We start from the raw sequence: 25,537 nt of genomic DNA on the forward strand, positions 1-25,537 counted from the left end.
CATAAGAAAGGAACATAATATATATTAAATGATTGCAACCAAAATAATAATTATTACAAATTAGCTTGTGTATCAGTTTCTAAGGAATTGATTGATAAAAAAGTTTGCACGATAGGGCATTTGATTACACGATGAAAATGGGAATATACTAGATGAATATATTGAAACCTCTTATACTGTTCGTTTGCCACTTATTCTCATGTAGCTGAGACGGATGCCAGAGTATGTACCAGCACACCCTTTTTGACGGATGCTTAATCTTCCTCATTAGAATATCATAAGTAAGTCAAGTAGTATGATGAATAAGAATTTTCCTTCCCGCCCAGTTGTAAAGTTTCTGTAATATACCAAAATGCGAACACGTACTCCCCACAAAATACTCCTTTTGTGTTTGCTACCCTGAAGATACCCTACGTCCCTGGTGAATGTAAACAAATTTCAATTTGAAAAGTGCTGAGACCGTTTTCCCATCTTTTAATCTAGTTTTGATGCGAAACGTCACCTTTTAGATCGAAATTTCATCTGGTAAGTAAATCCTGCTATTCTATATTTAACTTGCGTATGTTTACGATTGATCTAGTCTAGTATGTTCACGGTGTATGGAGCTATAGATTATTAGAGTCTAGATCTAGATCTAGATCTAATAATATATTTTTCAAAAGCCCGTTCATGCCGCGTACAGTTTCATGATGTGTGTACTTGTTTGAGGATGCAAATCCGATCGTGACTGTGTCTTGTCTGGCGATGTACTGCGATAGTAGGCTCCGCCGCCCGCCGAAGCTCCTCGGCCACGTGCATCTGGGTGGTGGGGGAGTTCTGAATTTGAATCTGAAAATACTCATCAGCATCAGTAGAGTCTATACGGAAGTGTGAGATGACGTGATCCTGTTGAAACTTCCGGTCATGCCAAAAATTGCCAACGATGGAGTAAAGTAAGAAGGACTGGGTGTTTGCATGAAATAAGAAACAAATATAGACTCTAGGCCTATTTTTCACTGAAAATGCTGTTGTCTGTGGAACATGAGAATCAGTGAACGATGAACCTGGTTGGTATGTATAGAAGTAACAATTTCAGTCTGTAAAGTGTCATGACTCAGACTCAAGACTAGGACCCCGTTCTCACTCACTTCCTACTATCCTAGACTGATCCAGACTATGCCTAGATCAGTCTAACTGTGAGTGTGAACAGACAAGCGGTCCAGCCGTCCGGGAAGCCGGAAGCGATCTTCTGGACCGATCCAGAAGCCTAGAAGATCACTTCGCAAAGTGGTCTTCTGAACCAGTTCGCTTCCTAGATTACCCCAAACCGATCTAGCGTGCAATGTGAATATAAACCGTGCACGGAAGCGTTCTTCAAGCAGAAGTGAGTGTGTTTTGGCGGGAAAGAGAGAAAGAGATTACAGTCCACGAATAAAAAATAATAAAATAAGGAAGATAGAAAGACAATGATAAAAACAAAGAATACCATAACTAAGAAAAGGTGATAGAAAGAAGAAACAAAGTAAAAAACATAAGGAAAGACGAATAAAGAGAAAGTGATAAAATTATAAAAACAAAGAATAACATATTAACCCGTTCCTTCCGGGAACCTGGTATACCAGGCTCCCGTGGAGCCCACTCACAGACGGGAACCTGGTATACCAGGTTCCCATAATAGGCAGGTAGACGACGTCTTTACAAGCCTAAAATTGCCTTTCCCTGCCATTAATTCACTAAACTAGTGGATTTGAGGGTTTATCCAAAGTATATGCTATCATTATCCATTACTCCTGTTTTGTTTACTTTAATATTATACATTATAGGGTAGCGCGCCCAGTATTCGGTCAATTCCCAGTATTCGGTCAGACAGCCGTTTCAACAGCTGTAACAATTTAAAAAATAATTTAAGAGCCACAAAACTTGCACAAATCAGGCAGCTGAACAACTTTTCTTAACTTTCAAAATTAAATCAGATTTAGGGCCCCGGAAAGATCTCCAACTTAGCTCAAAATTGGTCAGTGTCGCAAGACTTTCTGCACTTCTGCGTTCTCTTAGCACATGCGCTAACATGCATAGCCATATATATGTAGAAGTCTATTGCGAAACAACTGCGTGTGCTGTCGCAATGAATTTAGTATGTGTGTGAAGAGAATCACTTCCGTGTTCACTCCATCGCAGTGAATTTGCAAATGACGCATTTGCCGATGTGCGAGAGGTATTTATCCGATACCCTTGCCATGCGGTATCGCTCGGCCAGTATTCGGTCAACGCATTGACATTCAGTGCTTTATCGCGCAATTGTGTGAAAATAGTGCACAAATACGCTTCGCTCTTTGGCAACGGAGATACCACGCACAAATCGCGTGACCGAATTCTAATCGGCGCGACCGAATTCTGGGCAGAAAAATGCTCCGTCTTCTTTCGGAAGTATTTTGCTTATCATTATTCTATATTTTAAGTGACTATAAAATCCTGTTAAAGGAATAAATTTCTTTTCTTTTGATGGGTAGATTGCCAAATAAAAGAGGTAAGAATTCAAAATATTAGTGATTTCCCCTTAAGTGACCGAATACTGGGCACTCTACCCTATTTGTACTTTTTCATAAGCATGTCAAGTTTTCTCTCACATGAAATTCGTACAGCAGCGTATTGGAGCTTCACGATGTCTGTCCCACAGATATTGACTTTCGCTGAGACCTTCCATGCACAGAATACCAATACTGCTGGTATTTCAATTGGGAGCAGCGCAAAGCCAAAGCCTTTAACGGCACGCGGCACGCGCGGAACAATACACTTCACTGCACATGAAAGGAAAATCCAAAGGTCAGCTCTCTATTGTCAACAAGAACAACAAGCAGTATTATAAGTCTAAAGCAAGATCGCGAGGTTGTACTCGATTTAGTCTCAGAAAACTAGTTTTGATCAGGTGTATGTTGGATTTATTATTATGACATTTTGTATCACCGACCCCCCCCCCCCCTCCCTCAAAGCTCAGATTTATTATTTAGTTTGTCTCTCTTTTTGTTTGTTTATATTTTCTGGCTAAAGTATGATGTCTGACGTATAGTAACGTCAATATAGCATAATAAACATTTTTGTATAGCAGTTTGATGCAACAGAGATTTACATTCAAAAGTTTTACTTTTATAAGTATTGGACAGTAATATTCTTCTCATTTCGACTTTATCAGCCGCTCACTCTCTATAACGTTCCCTATACTAAGGCATATGTGAGAGGGGGTATGTGAGAGGAGATATAAATTATTTGAGAAAGAGGGGGAGATAGAAAGTTATCTCCGTTCCCCCCCCCCCCCAGCTCTGATTGTTTTTCTTTTGTGTACGTTTCTTTTTTTGTTTGATTATATCTTTTTGCTAAAGTATAATGTCTGACGTATAACATCAGGGATATGTTATAATAATTAATCCCAAGGAAGGGATGATGCCGGCATGGAAAATGACGTAGAAAGAGAGATAGAGAGAGAGAGACAGCGAGAGGGAGAGAGAGAGAGAGAGAGGAAGGTGGGCGGGGGCAGGGTAGATAGAAAGTTTGACGCAGTCTGTTCTGTATTTATTATTATGATATTTTTCTCACCGACTCCCCCCCCCCCCCCCCCCCCACACACCTCAGATTTTGTCTTTAGTTTTTCTCTTTTTTTGTTTGTTTATATCTTTTGGCTAGAGCACAATGTCCGACGGATAATAGTACCGTCAATATAACATAATACAAATTTGTTTATATCAGTTTGATGCAACAGAGATTTACATTCAAATTTTTATTTTGTATGAATATTGTACAGTAATATTCTTCTCATTTTGACATTATCAGCCGCTCGTTTTCTTTTTCGCTCCCTATAATAAATATAAGGTATAATACTGTACATCATCAGGGATAATTTTATGTTATAATAATTAATCTCAAAGAAGGAATGGTGCCGGCATACAAGCAAATGGCAGAACAACATTGGCAGATAGACAGAGAGACAGACGGAGAGAGAGGGAGAAAGTGGAGAGAAAGAGAGAGAGAGAGAGAGAGAGAGGAAAGAGAGGGAGAGAGACACATAAAGAGAGTGAAAAGAGAGAAAAAAAAGAGAGAGAAACAATCATTTCCCATCATCATCTTTTTGTCTGTTACATTTTAGCATATCACATATTCTTGTTCATTTCCTTTATCTTGTATGATTGATATTATCTTTGAATGATTGCAAAAACAACAAGACCCCACTCCCCCCAAAACACACAAAAAAAAACCAGGGTTATACATGTAGGACCATCAATGCTGTAAGCCAGGTCATTGTCATTCAATTATACCCTTACTTTACTTCCGCTCTTCTATTGTTGGGGTGTATAACCATGACAACAACCTTTACATCCGTCAACGTTCTTTGTTCCTCTTACGTAACTAAGCTGTGGGATCATGGGCCAAAGACAAAGATATAGCTCTTTTCACATATTCTATATAGGTCCCAAATACTTGCAGACATTAATTTTCTGTGTCATTTGTATTCGTATGTACTTTGTCAATACATACTTACAAACTATAATTGTCAAAATTTGCCAATATATTCATACATATTGATATTATATAGCGCCTTTACATAAAACATGATCAAAGCGCTTTACATTAGTAAATAAAACAGAATATTTATTTTGCTCTCTAGGCAATACTTCCGAACTATTTCGTTTCCCCTATATCATCTTCCGCTCTAGAATCCTATCTTGTTTATATTTATTTATTGTGTATTTGTCCTTGTTTCCCTCTCCATTATTCTTCTGTTTTTGAAAGAGAAAGTTTCATTCTTTCTCTTCTTTCTCTTATAATGTTATCCACCTACTTCTAGATGACCCTTTTGTGGTAAAGTATAATGTCCGATGTATATTATTTCCGTCGATATAATGAACGTTTCATTTTATTTTGATGCAACTGAGATTTACATTCAAATCAAAACTTTTACTTTCTATAATTTGTGTACAGTAATATTTATTTTGACATTATCAGCCGCTCGTTCTCTATTTTTGTTCCCTAGTATTTAAGATGTATGTTTTCATCATCATGGATATGTTATCATAATTTATCTCAAAGAAGGAATGATGCCGGCATACAAGCAAATGGCGGAACAACATTGACAGATAGAGAGAGAGAGAGAGAGAGAGAGAAGGGGGGGGGGGGGGGGGGGGGAGAGGGAGATAGAAAGTTGGATGTAGTCTGTACTGTATTTATTATTATGCTAGATGTCTATCTGATCAACCCCCCCCCCCCCCCCCCCCCCGTTCAGAATGTTTCTTTAGTTCATAAAAAAATTATTAAAAAAAAAAAAATCGCAAAAGTATAATGTCCGACCAAGGAGTTATTTCCTTCGTCCGACGTATATTAGTTCTGTCAAAAAAGATTGTTTCATATTAATTTTTTGCAAAAGAGATGTTTTTATATCCAAACTCTTACTTTTAACAATTCTTATTTATATGTCGAAACGTTTTTTCGGAAATCGCGGAACAGAAAACAGTATGAGAGAGATGAAGTATAATGAACGGTTTTTATAGAGTGAGAGAAAGAGAGAGAGAGAAAGTTGGGCGCATCGTTATATAGTCTGTACTGTATTTATTAGTATGCTATTCTGGCTCTCCTTTCACACCCCCCCCCCCCTCCCCCCCCCGTTCTGGATTCTTCTTGAGTTTCACTTGATCATGTTTATATATTTTCGCTACAGTATATTGTCCGACGTAAATTATAACAGTCAATTTTGGCTGATAAACTATTTCAATTAAAATTGATGCAACAGAAACTTACATTGAAATAGTTTACTTTTTATAAACTGTGTATTTTCTCATAAAATCGAGTATCAAAATAAAAAGAGATAAATAAGAAGAATAGGAAGAAGAAGAAGAAAAAGAAGAATAAGGAGGAGGAATAAGAGTGACAAGGAAAAAAAAGATACGGAGGAGAAAAAAGAAGAACAAAATAAGTAGGTAGAAGCGGAAAAAAAGATAACAAAGAAAAAAACCTACAGTACGGAAGAGCTGAAACAACTTAGAGCACGGCAGATTGCCAAATGATCTGCGCATGCGCTAAGTTCCTGCTCGTCGAAGCGACTGGCCAAGCTTTAGGTCGCTTCAACGCACACGCATTGTTCCGCGCGCTGAACAGTCGCACGGTATTGTACGGCAGCGAAGGAGTCGAGTTTTCGATTTTTAATCTCGTTTGTGGGGTGGCTATCAGGCTGAATAATTTCGGAAGGAACGGGTTAAGAGAAGGTGATAGAATTGATTCAAGGTTTATTAAAAACATGTGTCGCAGCCCAATGGCTGAATTGGTCATGTGTACAATTAAAAGACTCATTACATATATTTCAAACATAAAATACAGTTACAAATTGATTTGTCAATATGGTAAGATTGCTTGGGAAGCAAAAATAAGAAAACGGGATAAAATGAAGTCAGAAAAAACGGGGAGGAGATACATGAAGAATAGAAGTAAAAGATGAAGTTGTAAAAGTGTATGTTCATCAACAAAATATAAATTGCATACATGTACTTTTAAAGGTACTATGTCCCTTTTGCAGCCAACCTCAAATTCTGTAGAACTTTGCAGGAATTATGAATATGTCATGTATGTCCTATCTGTGAAATTTAAACGTTAGCAGTGTCCTCAAATTCAAGTTATGCAAGGAAACCCGTTTACTTGCTAGACTTCACTGTCAGACAGTATTGAGTGACTGACTGACTTTTATTCTTCTTTGATAATAACATACATAAAATGAGCTGTAAAGGATACATGAGCATTTGTCTACATCAATAAACCACTTCTTGTGATGGCCAAAATTAAACTGATTGAATCTTAGCTAGCGCAGCAAAAAACGTACAACCATTCAGTACAATGGTCTGAAAATCAAGACTATTACTTATTGGCTCTATAGCTCCTAAGTCGATTTGACAACTAATAGTCATTATTTTCCCACTTGAAGACATTTTGAAGCCCCACCTTTTTTAGGGAAGTTCTAAATTAGTATTATCTTTCAAATCAGGGCTCAAATTAATTTTTTGTCCACGGGGGCTCTTCCCCCGAAAAAAGAGCCCCCGTGAGCCTTCTCACGGGGGCTCTTTTATTACTGACGGGGGCTCTTTTTTATACAAATATCCATTGAATTGGTACCTATGATACTCCTCAATTATTTGCTATTTCATCATTATCATTTCAATCAGCATTTTCCCTCTTACAAATTTACAAGCTACATAGCTGTTACTGGCCTGTGTATATAATATATACGCATACAACACTGATCTTTATGATGTCTTTAACGTGACATATCTTCTTCTCCCCTTGCAAACGAAAAAGAAAACATGGTCATTAAAAGGGATTAAGCGACAAATAATGATTGTGATTCAAATTGTTGCGAATATTTGTTTGAATAAGCACTATTATTCACCCGAATCATTTTTGTAAAAACAACTTTTACAAATCTCAGCCATGCTTACTGAGTTGAGACGTTCCATTCAATTTAAAATACCCAATACATAATACACTTCTCCTAATCTCAAAGTGATCTTACAGCACAGTGGCAGAATCGCATGGCTGAGATTTGTAAAGGTCGTTTTTACAAAGAAGATTCTGGTGAAAAGTATTGCATATTCAAAAAAATCCTTGCATCAATTTGAATCACAATGATTATTTGTCGCATGGTCCTTTTATTAAATAACCTTGTTTTCTGTTTTGTTTGCAGAGGGAGAAGAAGCTATGTCACGTTAAGAAATCATAAAGATCAGTTGTATTATGCGTATATACATATGATACCAGAACAAATGTTGATTATCAGAATGTCATTTTGGAATACCTCTATACAAATACCACATTGTCTTTAGCCCGTATTAGTATTAGTATGATCCAATATCAAGCTATTATTCTTTATTCAATTCAGTATAATGCTTTTCCTCAAAAATAGTTTTTTTTAGGATTGAGACGCTAAGAAATGGTTTCAAATGTACATTACACGAACCCTGAACCATTGCAAAATGATGGTGGTTCTCTCTCTCTCTCTCTCTTTATTTTAATCATGCATTATCAACAACATATAAGCAGCAACCAAAAACTTAGGGTTATCTGAGATAGGTGAAAGTAAGAGTTAAAAAGAAAGTCATGCTAAAACGGCGCTTCACTTCCCCCCGCCCCCTGAACAAAATAAAATAGATAAGTAGTCCTCCTCTCCAGAATCCCCCTCCCCACCCCCCCCCCCCACCCGCTTTAATATCACATTTTCACTTGGCAGCCCAAGGGGGCCGGGGGGGGGGGGGTGGAAGGAGGAGGTTAAACCCCCTACCCCCCCCCCCCCCCCCCCCCCCCCCGCCGTAGATCTGCCCATGTTATCATATCATTCCACGCAGGGGCGGCGATCCCGGGGGGGGGGGGGGGGGGACGGGGGGACACGTCCCCCCTCAATTTTTTTAGGGGGGATCGTCCCCCCTGGAAATTTGAAAAAGTGCAAAACAAATTGTATAGCATATACTGAATAATGACTGCAACACACTTCTAGGCTCAGGAAGGCCCAAGAGTGCAGCGTTTAGACTAATAAAATTGCAAAAAAAATCTCGCTCGGTCGCTACGCTCCCTCGCATAACTTCCTCGTAAATTTTTTTTTCGCATTTCGTCACCCCCCCCCCCCCCCCCCCCCGGTCATTAACAGAAATCGCCGCCCCTGATTCCACGACATTTCGGTCTTCCTCTTCTCCTCAAAAGGGACTTTTAGATTTGCGTGGACGTGGACGTGGACGTGTTACGTCCTTTTAAGGCACTGGCAATCACATGTGACGTCCTTTTAAGCACTGGCAGTGCCTTAAAAGGAGGTCACACGTTGCAGTCCACGTTCTCATCGTGCAAATCTAAAAGTCCCTAATATTGATTTACTGGTCGAGGTTCATTATTTGCTGACAACGAAAAACTTCTCCAGGCCACGACCATGTTTCTGCCCTTGCCCGATCGCCTCCAGCTCCAGCAGACATGGCGCGGCAGCGTGCACACGCACCGCTACTAACGGCGCAGTAGGCCTATATAACCACTGCTGACGGCGGCACTGCACTGCGAGCTGAATCGGTAATAATAGGCCTACTCATAAAACAAGAAATCTTGCACGCTAATCTTAGTTCCATTTCATTGGTTTAAGGTTTGAAAATTGATACTCAATATTGTGTTAAAGTTATAACAGAAAAGATTATCTTTATTTTATAATTCCACCGGGGCGATTTTTAATTTTGCAATCGCCCCCGTGAGCAACCTGACGGGGGCGATTTTGTAGCTCACGGGGGCGAATCGCCCACCGCCCCCGTGTATTTTGAGCGCTGTTTCAAATGCCGTTGGAATTTAACCTTTTCATTTTTTTGGCCTGCAAATGGGACATACATGTACATGTAGTACCTTTAAAGAGTCATTAAGAAAATATATGAATATGAAAATAGAAATGAAAATATTCTTTTCATAACATTGATGACGTTTGATATTGCAAGTATTTGTATTATTGCTTAGAAAAATGATATAAAAAACTCCAATTATGGCATTCTATCATTCATTTTCCTTCAGATATAAAGTGGCTTTTGAAGGGAAAGGGAACAGCATTTTGTTATTTTGGTTTGTTATTATCTTATGGAGAGGAAACTGCAACATTTATTAAAAGAATATAATACAAATAAGATATATATATTAATTCATCTATTTTGATTAATTGGTATGGCTTTATTGAGATGATCAACAAAGTACATGTAAGGCAGGGGGCTATTTTAGAAACGATTGGTTTTGCACTTGAATTGTTGATATCTAGAAGCATGGTGTAGGAGATGGGTATGTTTTTCGGAGGAGGTAACCAGGTACATGTTGGGTGTTTAGCTAAGGATGTAGCAAAATCCAGACAAAGCTTTTCTCTTCTGCATCTAATTCAAGCATTAAAAGGTTACATATTTGGCAAGCATTGGTATAATTTATGTATCGTGGACCCAACATGATTGTACATACTCTTTTTGGACTTGTTCCAAAAAACTAACAATTTATTCAATGATGCATGGCCGTTCATTGAGTTTGATCAATCTTCTAATAAGAATGTTATGATGCAGCCTTTCGAAAGCTTTGCTGGAGTCAGTACACAAAACAGTGGATAAACTCTTGCTCTTTTCACCATTTTCATAACAAATTGTAGAGTAAAATAACCAAGTGAGTGGTCGATAAACCAGGGCGGTTTCCAAATTGTGGGCATCAATTTTGTCGACGATATCCTTAAAGAGCCATTTAGCTATGAAAGATTCAGCATTTTTTGCAAACTGACTCGTTAGTGCAATTGGTAGGAGATTATTGCTGGTTGCTGATAATGATTTTGGATTAGGGGTTATCCAATCTTGCTTTCACTGTCTTGGTACTATTGTAACTATCCCTTGTTGAAAGGATGATTAATCAGATCTGTTAAAGGTATACACAAATCATATGCAAATTTTTTTAAAATCTGAAGAGGCAAGTCATTGGTTAATCCAGCTTTACCAGTTTATATAATTTTCTTAATTTTGAATGCACCTCATAAACTTGAGCCTGAGGACATGAACATGGACATGGTGAAAAAAAGCAGGTAATGTTTCTCTGTCAAGAGATGGAAGGCCAGATGCTATTGACACAAAATGGTTGTTAATTGCATTCGCTGCTACTTTAAGTCGTTTTGGATCAGTACCAGGGATATCTATAGTAACTGGGTCAGTAATCCTAGTATTTTGTATTTTGATTGTACCATGCTGATTGGTTTTCAGGTTTTAGATTACTGACATGAGTGCTTCAGATAGGGAATGAATAACTTTATTTCTGAGAACAAGCCATAATGCTTCGTTACTTTTCTTGAAGGCCTTTTGCCTACTTTGGATTAAAGATTAGAGACATTTTCCAGATGAATCTTTTGTTTGGTAGATTTCTTCCCATTTGTGTCCTGTGATCCATTGACCCAAAGCCATTAATCCACCATCTCTTAAAGCCCCAACTAGTTTGGCCAGGAGGGATTAGCTGCTCATACATGTACAGGGTGTATGTGTAGTTTGACACAGAACCATTAATTGGTATGCTGTGTAGAGAGTGGACATGAAGAATGGTGCCAATCACAAAGAGAGATGAGCACAAAAGGATGGAGAGCACAATACAAGATAATTTTTTTTAAGTAGGCCATTGTCAATCCAGAAACTGGTTTGACCAAGATGAAGAGTGAATAGGATTAAGTAAACTTCAAGTCAATAAAGCAGGTAATCAGATTAACAGTTCAAAGTAACACCCATAAAGTGAAACTAGTATGGCCATTGTTGCCCCCCCCCCCCCCTCTCTGAGCATAACTCTATAGGCCTCTTTATCCTCCACCCTCCTTTCTCTGCACCCTCTCCTTGGAATGGTATCCCCTGAAAGTCTGCTTGGGACATTACAACCATGTGGTCATTCTCTTTTTGCTCCTGAACATTGTGAGGGGAAGACATGTACTGGTAATGGCTCCTTTTATAGGTAAGAGAAAAATATTCTCACTATTCTGACATTCTCATTCTCAATCTAGAGTGATGTATATATACCTGTGTATTGCTAGGTAAATGCATTTCACTTCTTAAAACTTTATTCACATGATCATGATGATGAATATCATTTAAATGCGCTTTCTCAGTCAGACTCGGATGACCTTTCATTGTAGGACACTTGTGATTTGCTACATACAGTGAAGTCTTAGTACATTCTCTGAAGACTTGTTTATTACCTTGCCTGAGTGGGTACTGAGTGAGAGTAATGTTGGTCAATTGATATTTCATAGGCATACATCTCCTGTGGATTAAAGTTGTATTATATACGTAAACAACTGTTGGCTTTTAGAGCATCCCTTGTAAATATAGTACTAGGTATAATGATCCCGATTTGGAGAAGCTACGCATACAGAGTCTGAATGACTTGGACCAGATGCTAGTTGAAGGACACAGAAGGAAAAGGTCTGTGTAAAGAAAGGATTTGATTGTTTTAGCAGGGAACACTCTCCCTGGTTTTAGTACATGTGCTACATTACATGCATGCACGCTACTGTTTTAGGGATTCTAGGGGATTTTTATACATCGCTTACTCTTTAATATTTGACTGTTTACAAGTTACAACCTATGCAGACCTGCCAACCAGTACGATTTAGTCGTATTCAGTACGATTTTTAGAAGCAAATACGACAGTACGATTTTCCTCAATAAAATACGATTTTCCAAAAACAAAAAAAAAAGATTTTTTTTTTTTTTTTTTTTTTTAATTTATTTTATTTATTTTTTGGATATTTTTTCTTGGTGGTATTTTGTGAGTGTGTGTGTACCATTTCCAATGGCAAAATGCCCATTCTGTCCTATAAAGTATCCTACAAGCATCTCACATTGGGGCTTTAGGGATGTTCATTGGTTCATCGAACACACCAGTCGTGATGAAATCATGCATATTCAACCAACGATCCTTTAAAAAAAATTCTTCCTGCATTGAACCGCGTAACAGTCCGTGTTTATATTTAAGAATACAACTTTTGTCAGTAAAATACAACTTTTGGGATTAACGAATACAGTTTTTGAACTCCAGAGGTTGGCAGGTCTGCCTATGTTTTGCCTTACTATGCCTCTCTGTACTGACCTCCCTGCATAACATTAATTTAAACACAAATCTGGTATTACAATAGTATGGCTGCTATATCACACCAGCATTTGCAGCATCTATCAGCAACAATTTGAACTTTTGAAGTCATAAAATACACTACAATTCAACACCAGATTTCAACATAAATGGTCTAGTAAGTTCCATGATAATTCACAATAAAACTGGTATCATGATTGATCACGGTAGTCAACGCATACACACAAAACTTGACAAATCAATTGGAGCGACCTCACAGGCAACCCATGCCCATGCAAGAAGAAAGAAACAAGAAAGCGTAAGGAAAGATAGGGAGAGAAAATAATAGAATAATAAAAACAATGAATAACATAACAGAAGGTGATTGAAGGAATAACATAGAACAGGATAAGGAAAGGTAGGAAGAAAATGATTGATCTATAAAAACAAAGGATTACATAAGAAAAGGTGATAGAAGGAAGAAGCAAAGAATAACATGAGGACAGATAGAAAGAAAAAATGACAGAATGATAACAACAAACAATAACATACAGTGTAAGAGATGATAGAAGATGCAATCTACATGTATGATCTAACTTTCAACCTGCAAGGAATGGGAGCACTCGCAGACCTCGTATCAAATTCGCTGCAAAAAAAAAAATCATGGGTGATTTTGAAGCAGTGAAGAAAATTTGTGCTGCAAATTGCAGGTCAACACCTCAAAGAAACTTAGAAAATTGAATTTTCAGAAAATCATATTTTGTATTACAGGTAGTAGGGGCCTTTTTTTTACACTCCAGAAATCTTAGTAGATTTGCCTGAAAAAAATGTCTATTTTGTTTTCTGTTTTTTTCTAGGCTAAATATAAAGAAAGTTTTATCGGTAATGGGCCTGATGTTTCTCTTTTTACACTCGCATGTTATTTTTCACTTACATGTTATTTTTCACTTACATTAAACATAGGATGGTTAGGGGTAAGACTGGAAAACATAAAACAGATTTTTCTGTATAAATGTGCCCAACTAAAAGTAAAACTAGAGATTGCAAACCCTCGTAAAATGCTATGAACTTAGATTGCCACTTCCCCATTCACTTCCACCTGGCACTGTTAGTGGGTGCCTTCAGTTACCAACTTTAAATTTCCAATATTTAGATCGCCTTTGACAGCGGCAAAAAATATTGCCTTGTTAGTACGAGATTATAATCTGTTCTTTTCTTATAATGCAGGTCAAAGGTTGACATCGGGTAGGCAACATGGATTCCTTCAAGGTTGTCTACCTCCAGGTGTGCCGGGAGAATGGGATCACCCCGCAGCAGAGTGTCCTAGATCAGCTGATGGATGCGGACCCCAAGTCCTCTCTCCATAGGAGTGGGTCCAGAAGTAGGTCCAGGTCCAGGTCTTCCCTTACCACCCTTGACCTGTCCACGACCTCACTGACCGTGCAGACATGCTCGGTGCTAGGAAGGGCTCTGGCAACCAATCATATCATCCAGGAGCTCTTGTTGTCGGATTGCATGATTGGAGATGAAGGTATTTATTTGAAGGCATTAAACTTCATTTGCCACACTCAACCTAGGTGAGGTAAATGGGTACCTGGCAGGAATTAATTCCTTGAAATGCTGGACCACTGTAATGGTAGCTAGGCTAAAGCCGAAGTAATAATACATGTATATGCGCCTCTGAAAAGAATTCTAGATAGAACGCGCTATAGAAATGCCTATTATTATTATTATTATGTTTTTTTCCATCCAAAGTCTTGCTCACAAAATGAAAGAATTATTAGAAAATTATTGAAAGATTAATTCCTTATCTAAATGAAAAATACACTCCATTTCTATGGTAGTTCATATACAGTTAGTTTTATATTCAGTTTACGTGCACCTACATGTACTACGAAAGTTTGCCAAGAAATGGGATATCCGATGAGTTTACCAACACTGGACTAAACAAGAATTTTTATTTACCTCGTGAAACATTCCAAAACCTGTTAACACGTGTGAATACAATCTGGGCCCCATTTCACAAAACTTGTCATCAGTGACAAATGACAGTTTTGTTATAAGCTACTGAAATGCTTGCTTCTGATTGGTTATCAGCAGATTTGTCACTGATTTTTGTCATTTGTTATTGATATCAAGTTTTGTGAAACACTTCCCTGATCTATATATCTTTTGTAGGTGCCAAACACCTGCTCCATGGGTTATGTTCAAATACCTCTATCAGAGCCTTGGACCTCAAAGGGAACAACATGAGAGGGGCTAGTGCTGAGGCCATGGGAAAACTATTCAGACAGAACCATTCAATCAAAAGGTGAGTTATGTGTACAAACAAGGAAGGATATATTAAAGTCGTCAGATACATAAAGGTGTTTCTAGTGAGTTCAAGTGAGTTTATTGACGTCCATTTGGTACCATTTTGCCAAGTTTTCTCTTATGGTTTTTTTTTCAGGCACAGTGTTCAACAAGGTATCGACCAGTTTTGGAAACGCCCCCCCCCCCTTCCCCTCTCAAAAAATGAATTGGAAGCTCTTATTACCAATCATGTGAAATAATATGTTTTGACTAATACGTGATGGTAGAAATTTTGCCAGGAAACCGCCTACTAATTGATATATTTGATATATTTGGTAAATTATTATATCTATCTGGACTGGATAGATATCGCGTAGTCCCATATACATCTTTTTGTGTACAGTGCTTGTAACTTTACCAAGACTGGGCCAAATTTCTTATCATTTTGATGATTCCAGAATCTTGCAGTACACACCAATACTTATATGCTAGATGATCAACCTTTTCTGATTGATTCCACGTTTCTTTCACAATGCAATCGCATGCCCAGAACTGGTCTATACCTTTAATGCTATTTTTTTAAATAAAGATGTGCTACTTTAAGTAATAGCTTTGACAAATAATCTTTTTTTAAAGACTAATTTCTTATCAATGCCATGATGAAACTCACTCTGACACCCCTTCTGAAGTCCTATCACAATGTTGATGAGTGAATCTGAGCTATAACTCTTGTTCTAAGAACTCAATATTTCATTGATAATTCTTTCACAATGCCATCACATGACCAGAACTGGTCTATACCTTTAATGACTACCTGTACTGTATTTTTCAAACTGTTTTAAAATCTGCAGTTCTTTGTTAAATCCAGCACTCTTTCTTGAAAGATGTGACTGTAGTTATCTATCCTTCCTCTGAACATTGTCCTTTTCTTTGACTCAGGATCTGTCTGGAATGGAACGCTTTAGGCATAGAGGGCGCAAGATTCACCAGCCTGGCTGAAGGGGTGTCAGCAAACAGCAGTCTGGAAGTCCTAGACCTGAGGAACAATCAGATCGGCCATGATGGAGCCAGCCAGCTCGCTACGGCCATCACCAGGAACAGCTCAGTACAGAATATAGGTTAGTCTCTGATTTTTGTGCTCAGGGATCCCCATTACCCTTTAAAAATTGTGTTTCAAGTTTTTTATTAAAATCACTTAAATCAGGGAAAATATCAGTGACTTTGTTGGGCTCAAAGGATAATATGTTTGTATGTTCTATTTGTGTCTAGACAGCACTGGGTTATTGGCTATAGTGGTTAAGGAATTTGTAAAATGCCTCCTTTAATGGTCCTGGAATTTTTAGAAATCCATCGGTACAGGGAAAAATCAGGGATTTTGTTTTTATAAAATGTGGGGAACCCGGTATGTTTGATCACTGTAAATAATATGATAAATGAGATTTGATGTAGTCTTGAAGTTGTTGATCTTTAGGAACAATTGGACTTGGAACCGTGAGATCACTCACAACCAACCCAGTCAGCTTTGCACAGTTATTACCATAAACAGCTCACTTGTGAATATAAAATTGGTCCCTGTTCGACATGTTTATCTCAATCTTTAAATTTTTATTTATTTATTTATTATTGTTATTTTTTTAATTTTATTTTTTTAATTTTTTTTTTTTTTTTTTTTTTTTGGGGGGGTTCTCTGTCTGATTTTAATTATTCCACATTATTGCTGCAGCATATCATTTGTTGTAGAGTTAACATCATTTCTAGCTCTCAACAGGCAACATGTTTTATCGTGCACAGAAATCAAACTAACTCTCACATTGAAACATGGTCGTGGAAATGAAAGCCATATAATTAATTTCTTTTTGATTATCTATCAAACAGATCTTAGATGGAATAATGTTGGTATCGTTGGTGGGAGATCTCTATTGGCGGGCCTACAGCATAACCAGACCGTAACTGAGATGGATCTAGCAGGCAACGATATACCACAGGACATTCTGAAGGCTATTGGTAAGTCGCCCTCATTTCAGAAATTAATGTGAATTTATACGCCTGACCTGCCACTTAAATTTAAATGACACAAACTGGCCTGGGGTCAGGGTTATACGACAACTGCTCCTACGACTATTGCTCTGTGTCAATTTCCTACACTATCCGGATTCTTAACTTCTAGCCTGGAGTTTAAAAAAAGATGTTTTGTTTCAAGGACCTTCAAACATTCCCTGGCCCTATCAATATACCTAACCATAACCCGATCTCTAAACCTAGCCTAAATCCCAATTGCAACCCTAACCCCAACCCTATATCTTTGCCGAAATAAAGCCCGTAGCGATTGCCAAGGGCATGCAAGTTTACCTAATTACATATTCATGCATCAATTACTGAGAAACTAATCATAGTTATCACATTTCCACCACTTGTTCAAGAGATAAAACATTCATCAATCAGCACAAAAATGATCACCTCAATCAGACTAATTGTTCACACATTATCCTTTAGAAAATAAAGGCATTTTCCTGAAAATCATGAATTAATAAAAACAAAGAAATACAAAAGGCACATTTCACGCATTCAATTATACACACTAACATCCAGTATAACCCAAAGTGAAGGAAAAGAAAGGCAAATTTTGTCCATTTATATACAAATTTTTTATAATTTATGAAATCAAAATCAATATAGGAGTCCAAAAATATGTACAAACGAGACTTAAAACCCATAAATTATAGATTAATTAAGTTTCTAATCTACTTTTGTTAGAGCTGTCCGGCATCAGCCTTGCTGTTTAAAGCAGGACAGCTCTGAATACTGAACAATAGTCAAGAGAGCCGAAGGCGGTGGTGGAAATGGCAGTGTTTAGCTTTCTTCCGGCCCTAAATCTACTACACTAGTCTACAGTACTACATTCATCTACAAGTTTAAATCTAATATATACATATTTACATATACAAAACTAATTAATCTTAATTAAAAGTGAATAATCAAATATATACACAATAATATAATAGAAATTGGAAATTGGAAAATCCAGTGGACAGAACAATATATACAAAATAAGTAAGAAATAAATTAATTGAAAGCAAAACATCACAACTAATTAATTAATTACAAAAGATAATTCCCTCAAAAAGCCCCAGCCTCATAAACTACCCCTCCCTTTCTGCATACCCCCTCCTCTTTCTTTGAATTATGAACCCTATTTGCCTCCCCCTTTCTCTTTTCAACCTCTGTCGCCCTAATTTCTGCCGCCCGTAATCTATTGCTATCCTTTCTTTGCAGCAATGACAAGGTGTGAGCGTACATGTACATTGTAACATTTAATGCATTAAAAATTCTGTTGCGACCTTGCTCTGCGCCACAGTTGAATGCAAGCACAGCCATGTTGACTGCGATGCGGACAACGCGTGGACCTCTCCACAGGTGTTTAGGGCACCGTTTCCAGATGAGAGCATTGAAGCTCTCGTTCTGGTTCTGGGTGTAGCCTGGGAGGCATCTTGAGAGAAGATCTGGAGCACTAAGTCGCTTGAATGTAGGCAAGAGCAGATCGAGAAACACCACATCAAGGTGATGGTCTTTGTCTACCATGCTGCCTGTATTTCTATTCTCACACCAGCCGTCATCTGGGCAGTACTGATGACGCACTTCATTATCAGCAAGTTTGACCTCATGATAAAGGACTGCCAATACTGCCCTCTGCATACGTTCTACTGCCCCTTGTCTTTCCCTATCATCCCTATATGCTACCTACGATAAAATTTAGACAAACGCCCTATTGACCCTGTATTGCTTGTCCCAGTTAACCGACCCTTCCCCCCTCCCACATTCTTCCCATCTGACAATTTACCCCTATTATCTTTGCGAAATTCATTTAAAGCATGATACATCCTCTTCCCTACATGCCCTACACAGTCATGTTTCTGTACTAATTTTTATGCCTCCGCCACCGAAGGTGGTGCCGGAGGCATCATGTTTTCGGGTTGTCCGTCCGTACGTCCGTACGTCCGTCCCGTTTGACCGTTATCACAATATCTCAAGAACCATTTAAGATTTAAACTTAAGACTCGGGAATAGTATTTATCACCATAGGAAGACGATCTGATTAGATTTTGGAGTACGTAGGTCAAAGGTCACAGGTCACAGAGGTCAACTTATGAAATTCCATACATTGAGATTGTTATCATGATATCTCAAGAACCACTGGAGATTTAAACTTCAAACTTAGTGATAGTGTGTATCACTATAGGAAAACAATCTGATTACATTTTGGAGCACGTAGGTCAAAGGTCAAGGGTCACAGAGGTCAACTTATGAAATTCCATACATTGAGATTGTTATCATAATATCTCAAGAACCACTGGAGATTTAAACTTCAAACTTAATGATAGTGTGTATCACCATAGGAAGACAATCTGATTAGATTTTGGAGCATGTAGGTCAAAGGTCAAGGGTCACAGAGGTCAACTTATGAAATTCCATACATTGAGATCGTTATCGCGATATCTCAAGAACCACTGGCGATTTAAACTTCAAACTTAATGATAGTGTGTATCACCATAGGAAGACAATCTGATTAGATTTTGGAGCACGTAGGTCAAAGGTCAAGGGTCACAGAGGTCAACTTATGAAATTCCATACATTGAGATTGTTATCATGATATCTCAAGAACCACTGGAGATTTAAACTCCAAACTTGTTTAAATTGCTCTATGGCGGAGGCATCATTTTCGACTGCACGCAGTCAAAATTCCATCTAGTTTTTCATACTTCTGTCAAAAGTAAAAGTGCTTACCTGTACCATGTACATTCAAAATAGCTGCCGTTTCATTGACAAACATCTAACAACTTCTTATCCATGGGTTTGGGGGAAATTTCAAGGTTATGGCAACCACTTTTGATTTTAGAAGTTGCTTAGTTGAATTTGTTATGTCAGAAAACATATTAGACACTAAAATCATTAGAATCATTAGGACGATGTTAACTGTGTTGGTGAATTTCTAAAGTGCATTGGCCTTTTTTACCATAGCACCCTCATTTAAGGTCGGAGGTATAACAAACTACCGTATACATTTCTGGAATCCTTATGACCAGACGAGTAATTTGATATGCAATTTATTAAGGTTAACTGTGTCGGTGAATTTGACCACCAGTCAAAAGTGTGTTGACTTTTCAACGTTTTTGACCGTAATGCCCTCATTTAAGGTCGGAGGTATAGCAAACTATATATTTTTGGAATACTCTTGACCAGACGAGTAATTTGATATGCATATTGACACGATTGAAACTATTTGAATGTCTATCCCTGTGTGACCTTTGTTGACCCCTCACGAAAATGCCTGGGATTTTCAAGGGGGCAGCCCAATAGTCAAAATTGTTCAGTATTCATCAGGGAACACAAAAACACTTTCAAACCTTTGTTCCCAGAGATTGGTCACGGGACCTACAGGCTGGTCTCCTACTACCATCTGTCTATTTGGAGCCCTCTATCATCAAAGTCCATTTTATTCTTTTCATCACATTCCATCACCATCAACATTCCTTTCACCATCACCATTCCCTTTAACTGCTTCATGTTATGTTCACTCTCCCAACTTTTAATAGTGTGCTTTGTTCTTCCTTTCATGTCCATCCTATGGTCCAGTTCATTTCTTCTCTCCAGTATGATTGGTCAAGCCCTCATTCAATATTCAAAGCAGCTCATTTATATGCACAGAAACTATGCATATTCATGTACCTCCTTTCATCTACAAGCTCTGTAATTTGAATATTCATGATTTACAGTTGTCATACAAATGTACATGTAAATAGAGATATGCAAATTAAACCCCTGAGGTTGCAAGCATGCATAATCCCAGGCAGTTCCCCCACAGGCAAGCAAGGAGTGAAGATGTACATTTGTTTGTACTCTGCAAGTTATAGCCACGCCTTGCCTTAGCTGCAAACGCCACCCTACACTACCATAACTGTTTAGTATCTTACATACCGGTATTGAAACAACAGGACTGTTACTGGAGAGAAACAAAGTTAGAGCCACGCCTTGCCTTAGCTTTCATAGGCCACTCTACGCTACCATTTAACTGTTTAGTATCTTCCATATTGAAACAACAGGACTGCTACTGGAGAGGAATAAAGAGCGAGCCAGCCTTTCGGCCACACACCAGACAAGGCAGGATATCATGACCAGAGAAATCAAGCAACTTAAGAATGAGAAACATCAGCAGGTACAACATTTTTGATATATTTTGTTTTCTTTAACCCAAAGACAATGGTTATATTGATATTTAATAGTTTTATTTTCATGATTTTGGCTGCAATATAATGAATTTGCCAGTGATTTTTGTTTTTGTTCCTGCTCATGTAGTACAACTGCAGAATACCTCGCACATTTGAGCCGCCAATCAGAAGAGTCTAGCTAGCTAGCTTGGCTGATATGTTTTGCGTCATTAACAGCTCGTAAAGAGGTCACAAACAATTATACCTTGATTATTTATTGCTTTGCCTCACTATTTATAAAGGGAAAAAACAGAACTGAATAAATTCTGAAATTGGAACCAACAACTCCAATGTTGTTTTACACTGTCCTTACCGATTGAGCTAACGATGGGTTGATGAAAGGTGGGTTTGCATGATTATTATAACCCTATCACTAACCCTAACGGTTACCATGTGCGCATGCGCAGGTTTAGCTAGCTAGCTAGACTCTTCTGATTGGCGGCTCAAATGTGCAGGGTATTCTGCAGTTAAGCCCATTCGGAATCAAGATTTAGTGCAAGTCAGCCATTAAATTACACATTTTTATCAGATAAACAAAGCCTTTAATGCAATCAAAATTCTTCATGTTCTCTCTAGGGCAGGGATCTGTTGAGGAGAATTGATCAGCAGAACGATCAAAACGGGAGAAGCAAACGCGACACAGGCAAGAAGATCCGCCTTCTGGAAGAGGCGTTGTCCGAGAGGAAGTCGGCCTTCAATGCAGTTGCTGCAAAGTAAGTTCACTAAATCTTTCTGAAGATACTTTGGCAGTATTCAGGGTACAAGTTGTTCAGACTCATGAAATAGTTATTCTTATGAAATTCTTAAATCAAATTGTTGTCATTTCTTTTTAGGCTGATCAATTATAAATGAACAATGTCAGATGTGCAAGTCCGGTTACATAGGTTCTTCAGTGTTTGAAAACAAAATTATATCTCATCTTTATTACATCAAAATTTGCATGACTTGATGACTTGCAGTTGACTTGGAACATGATAGATTGAAACACTCCAAGATTAAATTTGTTAAAATAATCAACTTATGTCTACAATCTGGACGATGGGAGCGATTATAGTTACACTTAACTCACTGCCTAGCTTCTTCATTATCAGAACTTTCTGACTATAAAGAAAAGAGTGTGTGTCCCATCCACTGTGGTAGCCATTTAAAAGTAGACTCCATCTTTTAAAGAGTTTTGATTGTTTCAAAGTGATCACAACTCAACTTCTTGATACAGAAGTCCAAATTCTATATCAATCCCAATTTTTCCCTCAAAGATGTATGCAGGTGATATTAACTTTGCGTTTGTTTGGAGGATTTGTGATTCAACAATTATAGAGTGGTGAAGTGTGACGTCATCAAAAAACTATTTTTAGAACTTCTCAGTTTTAAATTCATTTTCCGAAAGAGCATCAAAAATAATGTCCAATTGAATATGTTAAGTATTGGTTGAGATAATGACCATCTGAATAAATATATTTGCTATAGGAACGCTGGTTCATAACTTTACGAATAATACTTAACGACCGGTTTTCCACATTTGGACATAATTTTTGATGCTCTTTCTGAAAATGGAGTTTAAATTGAGAGATTCTATTTTCATGATGTCACAGCTTCTGTACTCTTTGTTCCCCCTTAGTGTCCGTAGATGTGGAGATTTACTTTACTATGTTCTTCCTCTCTGTTTGCTCAGATTATCCAAAACAGAAGCCGAGCTGTCCTTGGTGTCCCACAGATCACACGACCTTGACACTGTCCTTGAGGACACAAGACAAGAGATGACCTCTACTATGACCTCACACCAGAGAGATATGCAGGCACTGAGAGAGGTAGGTAGATAAAGGTCAAGACAGATTTTTGTGACCTTCAGACTTTCCTTACGAAAGCCATGTACTCCTATGGCTGAAATATATGAAATAGATGAAATATAGAGGGTGTTTTGAGGGAAGAGAAGAGATCGATAAACTAGAATAAAAAAGGGACATCGCTGGGCGTTGTGGTGTTCGCCTGTAATCCAGCTAACAATGGAAGTTACAAACTGATTCAGACGAGGACGCGTGTTCGAAACTGATTCCCGTCTTTTGGATGGTGACGTTAAAGGTCCACAGACGTAAATAATCATATCTGATCGATACACGTCTGCAAAAACCCAATTGCACACACGCACAAGCAAATAGAAAGGAGAAGCAGAAGACGTTATGTTAGAGACTGATGCAAGCTTTATGACTTAATAATAAATATTCCATACATTGTAAACCCACTCTTTCTGATGTATTATTATTTTTTAATCCAACAGGAGAAAGTGGCTTGTGAGACGAAGCTGATCACAGAGCTATCATCGGTCAAGGAAAGATACAGAGAGTACGAGGCGAAGAACGAAGAGCTGGAAAGGAAAGTACAGCTCCAGCAGGAACAGGTCTATGAGCTGAAGGAAGAACTGATGGCAGCTCAGGCCGAGGTGAAGATGCAAGCTACTAGGACTGAAGGTAGGAAATATAGATAGAGGGAGAGAGAGGGAGGGAGGCAGGCAGAGGGAGGGAGAGGGTCAGAGGAAGAGAGAGATGAAGAGAGATGAACAATGAGACACTTAAACGATTTAGAGAGTATGCAAGCTAATCATAACCGAATGTAGGGCAGAAACAGAAACAAAGACGGGGAGAGAGAGTGTGATAAACTCGAAAGGAGAGCCCAGCAGCAAAAGCAGTATTGTAGGCTTTAGGAAGAACTTGTGACAACTTAAATAGGCAGGTAATGTAGATGAAAGCCACATGGTAGGAAACCCAGAGTGTCATAGAAAGAGGGAGAGAGACAGAGACCAAGAGAAAAGACATAAAAATGCATTGAAGAGAGAGAGAGAGAGAGAGAATGAGATAATTCTGGAATACAGAATAATGTGAAGCAGGACAAGAATTAATAATATCCAGAAATTTAAACAATATACTAAGTCTGCTGAAGTTGTTGGAAAAGTGAGAATAGTGGGAAAAGGGACAAAATGGGACTGTAAGATTAATCTTGATTTACGTGTCAAGGTAATATCAAATGATCTTTTGCTGCTTTGTTTTATTTGTTTGCCTTATTCAATGATTGTATGTTTGTAACCCTCTCCCAGAGCTGCTGCAGGTAGAGCGCATCAAGCACAGGGACGACGTCGGCGGCATCGACCGGCGACATCGCTCCGAGGTCCAGCACCACCGTCAAGGGTTCGAGGAGAGCGAGCGGGCGTACAAGGACCGCATCGATCGCCTGGAGGACCACAGGAGGGGCATCGAGGAGGAGCTCAGCAGGGTCAAGGCCCAGCAGCTCACCGATAGACTCTCCCTGGAGGAACAGATCCTTGCCACCAAGAAACAAGTCAGGGATGAAGAGGTAAAAGTTCTTTGACAAATATTTTTTCACCTGTGATGCAATGCAAGTTTACGAGTGCTCCCAAATGGAAACAGCAAATTTTTCCTTTCTAGTTGATACCATGTCTATGTGTGAATCCTAGGTTTTTGGTCTTCTTGGTGTTTGCATTTAACAAATCAGAATACTATCCTACAATATGTGGCTGTACAAAATGCAGAAGGATGTGTTTGCTAGTGGGGACTCGAAATGTCACCAGTTGAGAGCCAGAGAGGTGGTAATGGTAACTCCATGTGGAGAGATATGAGTTGATGTCTTTCTGGCTCTCTTGGCAGACGATATGCAGGAGTTATTGAGTATTGCTTTTCAGCTTTTCTTTTGCAAGAAGTAACAAAAAGTATGATAGTAAGGCCTAAAAAAATAAATTGATGACTTGGCGTAACCCGCCCGACCCTATTTTTATCGCCGACCCTACGCTTTTTTATTTTTTTTGATCCGATTGCGATTGCGTAAATATCGATATCGCAGTGGGGGAAAACCCGGATGTTTGTTGCTTTCGTTCTGGGCTTTGCCGCGCCGTGTTTGGGCCAGCTCGCGCGCCAAGTGCAGCGGGCAGGTACGCCATAGTACCGCTATGTGTCCATATATGTGTGTGTGTGTGTGCGTGGAGTTATTTGAACATATTGTGGTCTACCCCTCTCATCAGATCATCCCCAAGGTCTGAGGACCTATCTACGCCACTGTATGTATGTATGTGTATGAATGGCTAATTTCATGTATGCAAATATAAGCAACAACAACGACAAACAAAAAACAAAAAAAAAAAACACAAAAAAATCGCCCTACCTACCCTAATTTTCAGTGACCCGTTACGCCAAGTCATCAATTTTTTTTTTAGGCCTAAGTATATCACCAAACAAGTGATTTGGTTATGTCAGTCAGTAAAAAAATAACCCTTTAACAATCCATAGTTAACTAGGTATTAGGGGAAGGGAGGGGGATGTGACAGTTGCAAGGTTCTTCAAGATTTGAATCAATTTCTCTAATGAACCTTTAAAAAGTAAACATCA

General features: G+C 38.5%; 1 protein-coding gene across 3 annotated transcripts in view; it reads left to right on the top strand.

Annotated features, from left to right (window-relative positions):
- The first annotated feature begins 388 nt into the window (after window positions 1-388).
- The window catches only part of LOC754418 (leucine-rich repeat-containing protein 45), a 36,390-nt gene continuing 11,241 nt past the window's right edge, over window positions 389-25,537 (top strand). For 2 of the 3 annotated variants that reach the window (XR_004063918.1, XM_030984294.1), the window contains exons 1-10: window positions 11,401-11,475; window positions 13,819-14,122; window positions 14,770-14,902; window positions 15,823-16,001; window positions 16,759-16,887; window positions 20,982-21,094; window positions 21,723-21,859; window positions 22,819-22,954; window positions 23,422-23,611; window positions 24,235-24,491. Coding sequence is in view for 1 of the 3 variants with exons in the window: in XM_030984294.1 (XP_030840154.1) it covers window positions 13,846-14,122; window positions 14,770-14,902; window positions 15,823-16,001; window positions 16,759-16,887; window positions 20,982-21,094; window positions 21,723-21,859; window positions 22,819-22,954; window positions 23,422-23,611; window positions 24,235-24,491 (1,551 nt within the window). In the remaining 2 variants the exon portion in view is untranslated. Of the gene's footprint in view, window positions 526-11,400; window positions 11,476-13,818; window positions 14,123-14,769; window positions 14,903-15,822; window positions 16,002-16,758; window positions 16,888-20,981; window positions 21,095-21,722; window positions 21,860-22,818; window positions 22,955-23,421; window positions 23,612-24,234; window positions 24,492-25,537 lie in introns of those variants that run through there. The other variant, XR_004063919.1, reaches the window with a different exon arrangement.

The sequence above is a fragment of the Strongylocentrotus purpuratus genome, unplaced genomic scaffold (genome assembly GCF_000002235.5).
Source record: "Strongylocentrotus purpuratus isolate Spur 01 unplaced genomic scaffold, Spur_5.0 spur5_scaffold_14, whole genome shotgun sequence".
In the NCBI taxonomy this organism is placed as follows: Eukaryota; Metazoa; Echinodermata; class Echinoidea; order Camarodonta; family Strongylocentrotidae; genus Strongylocentrotus; species Strongylocentrotus purpuratus.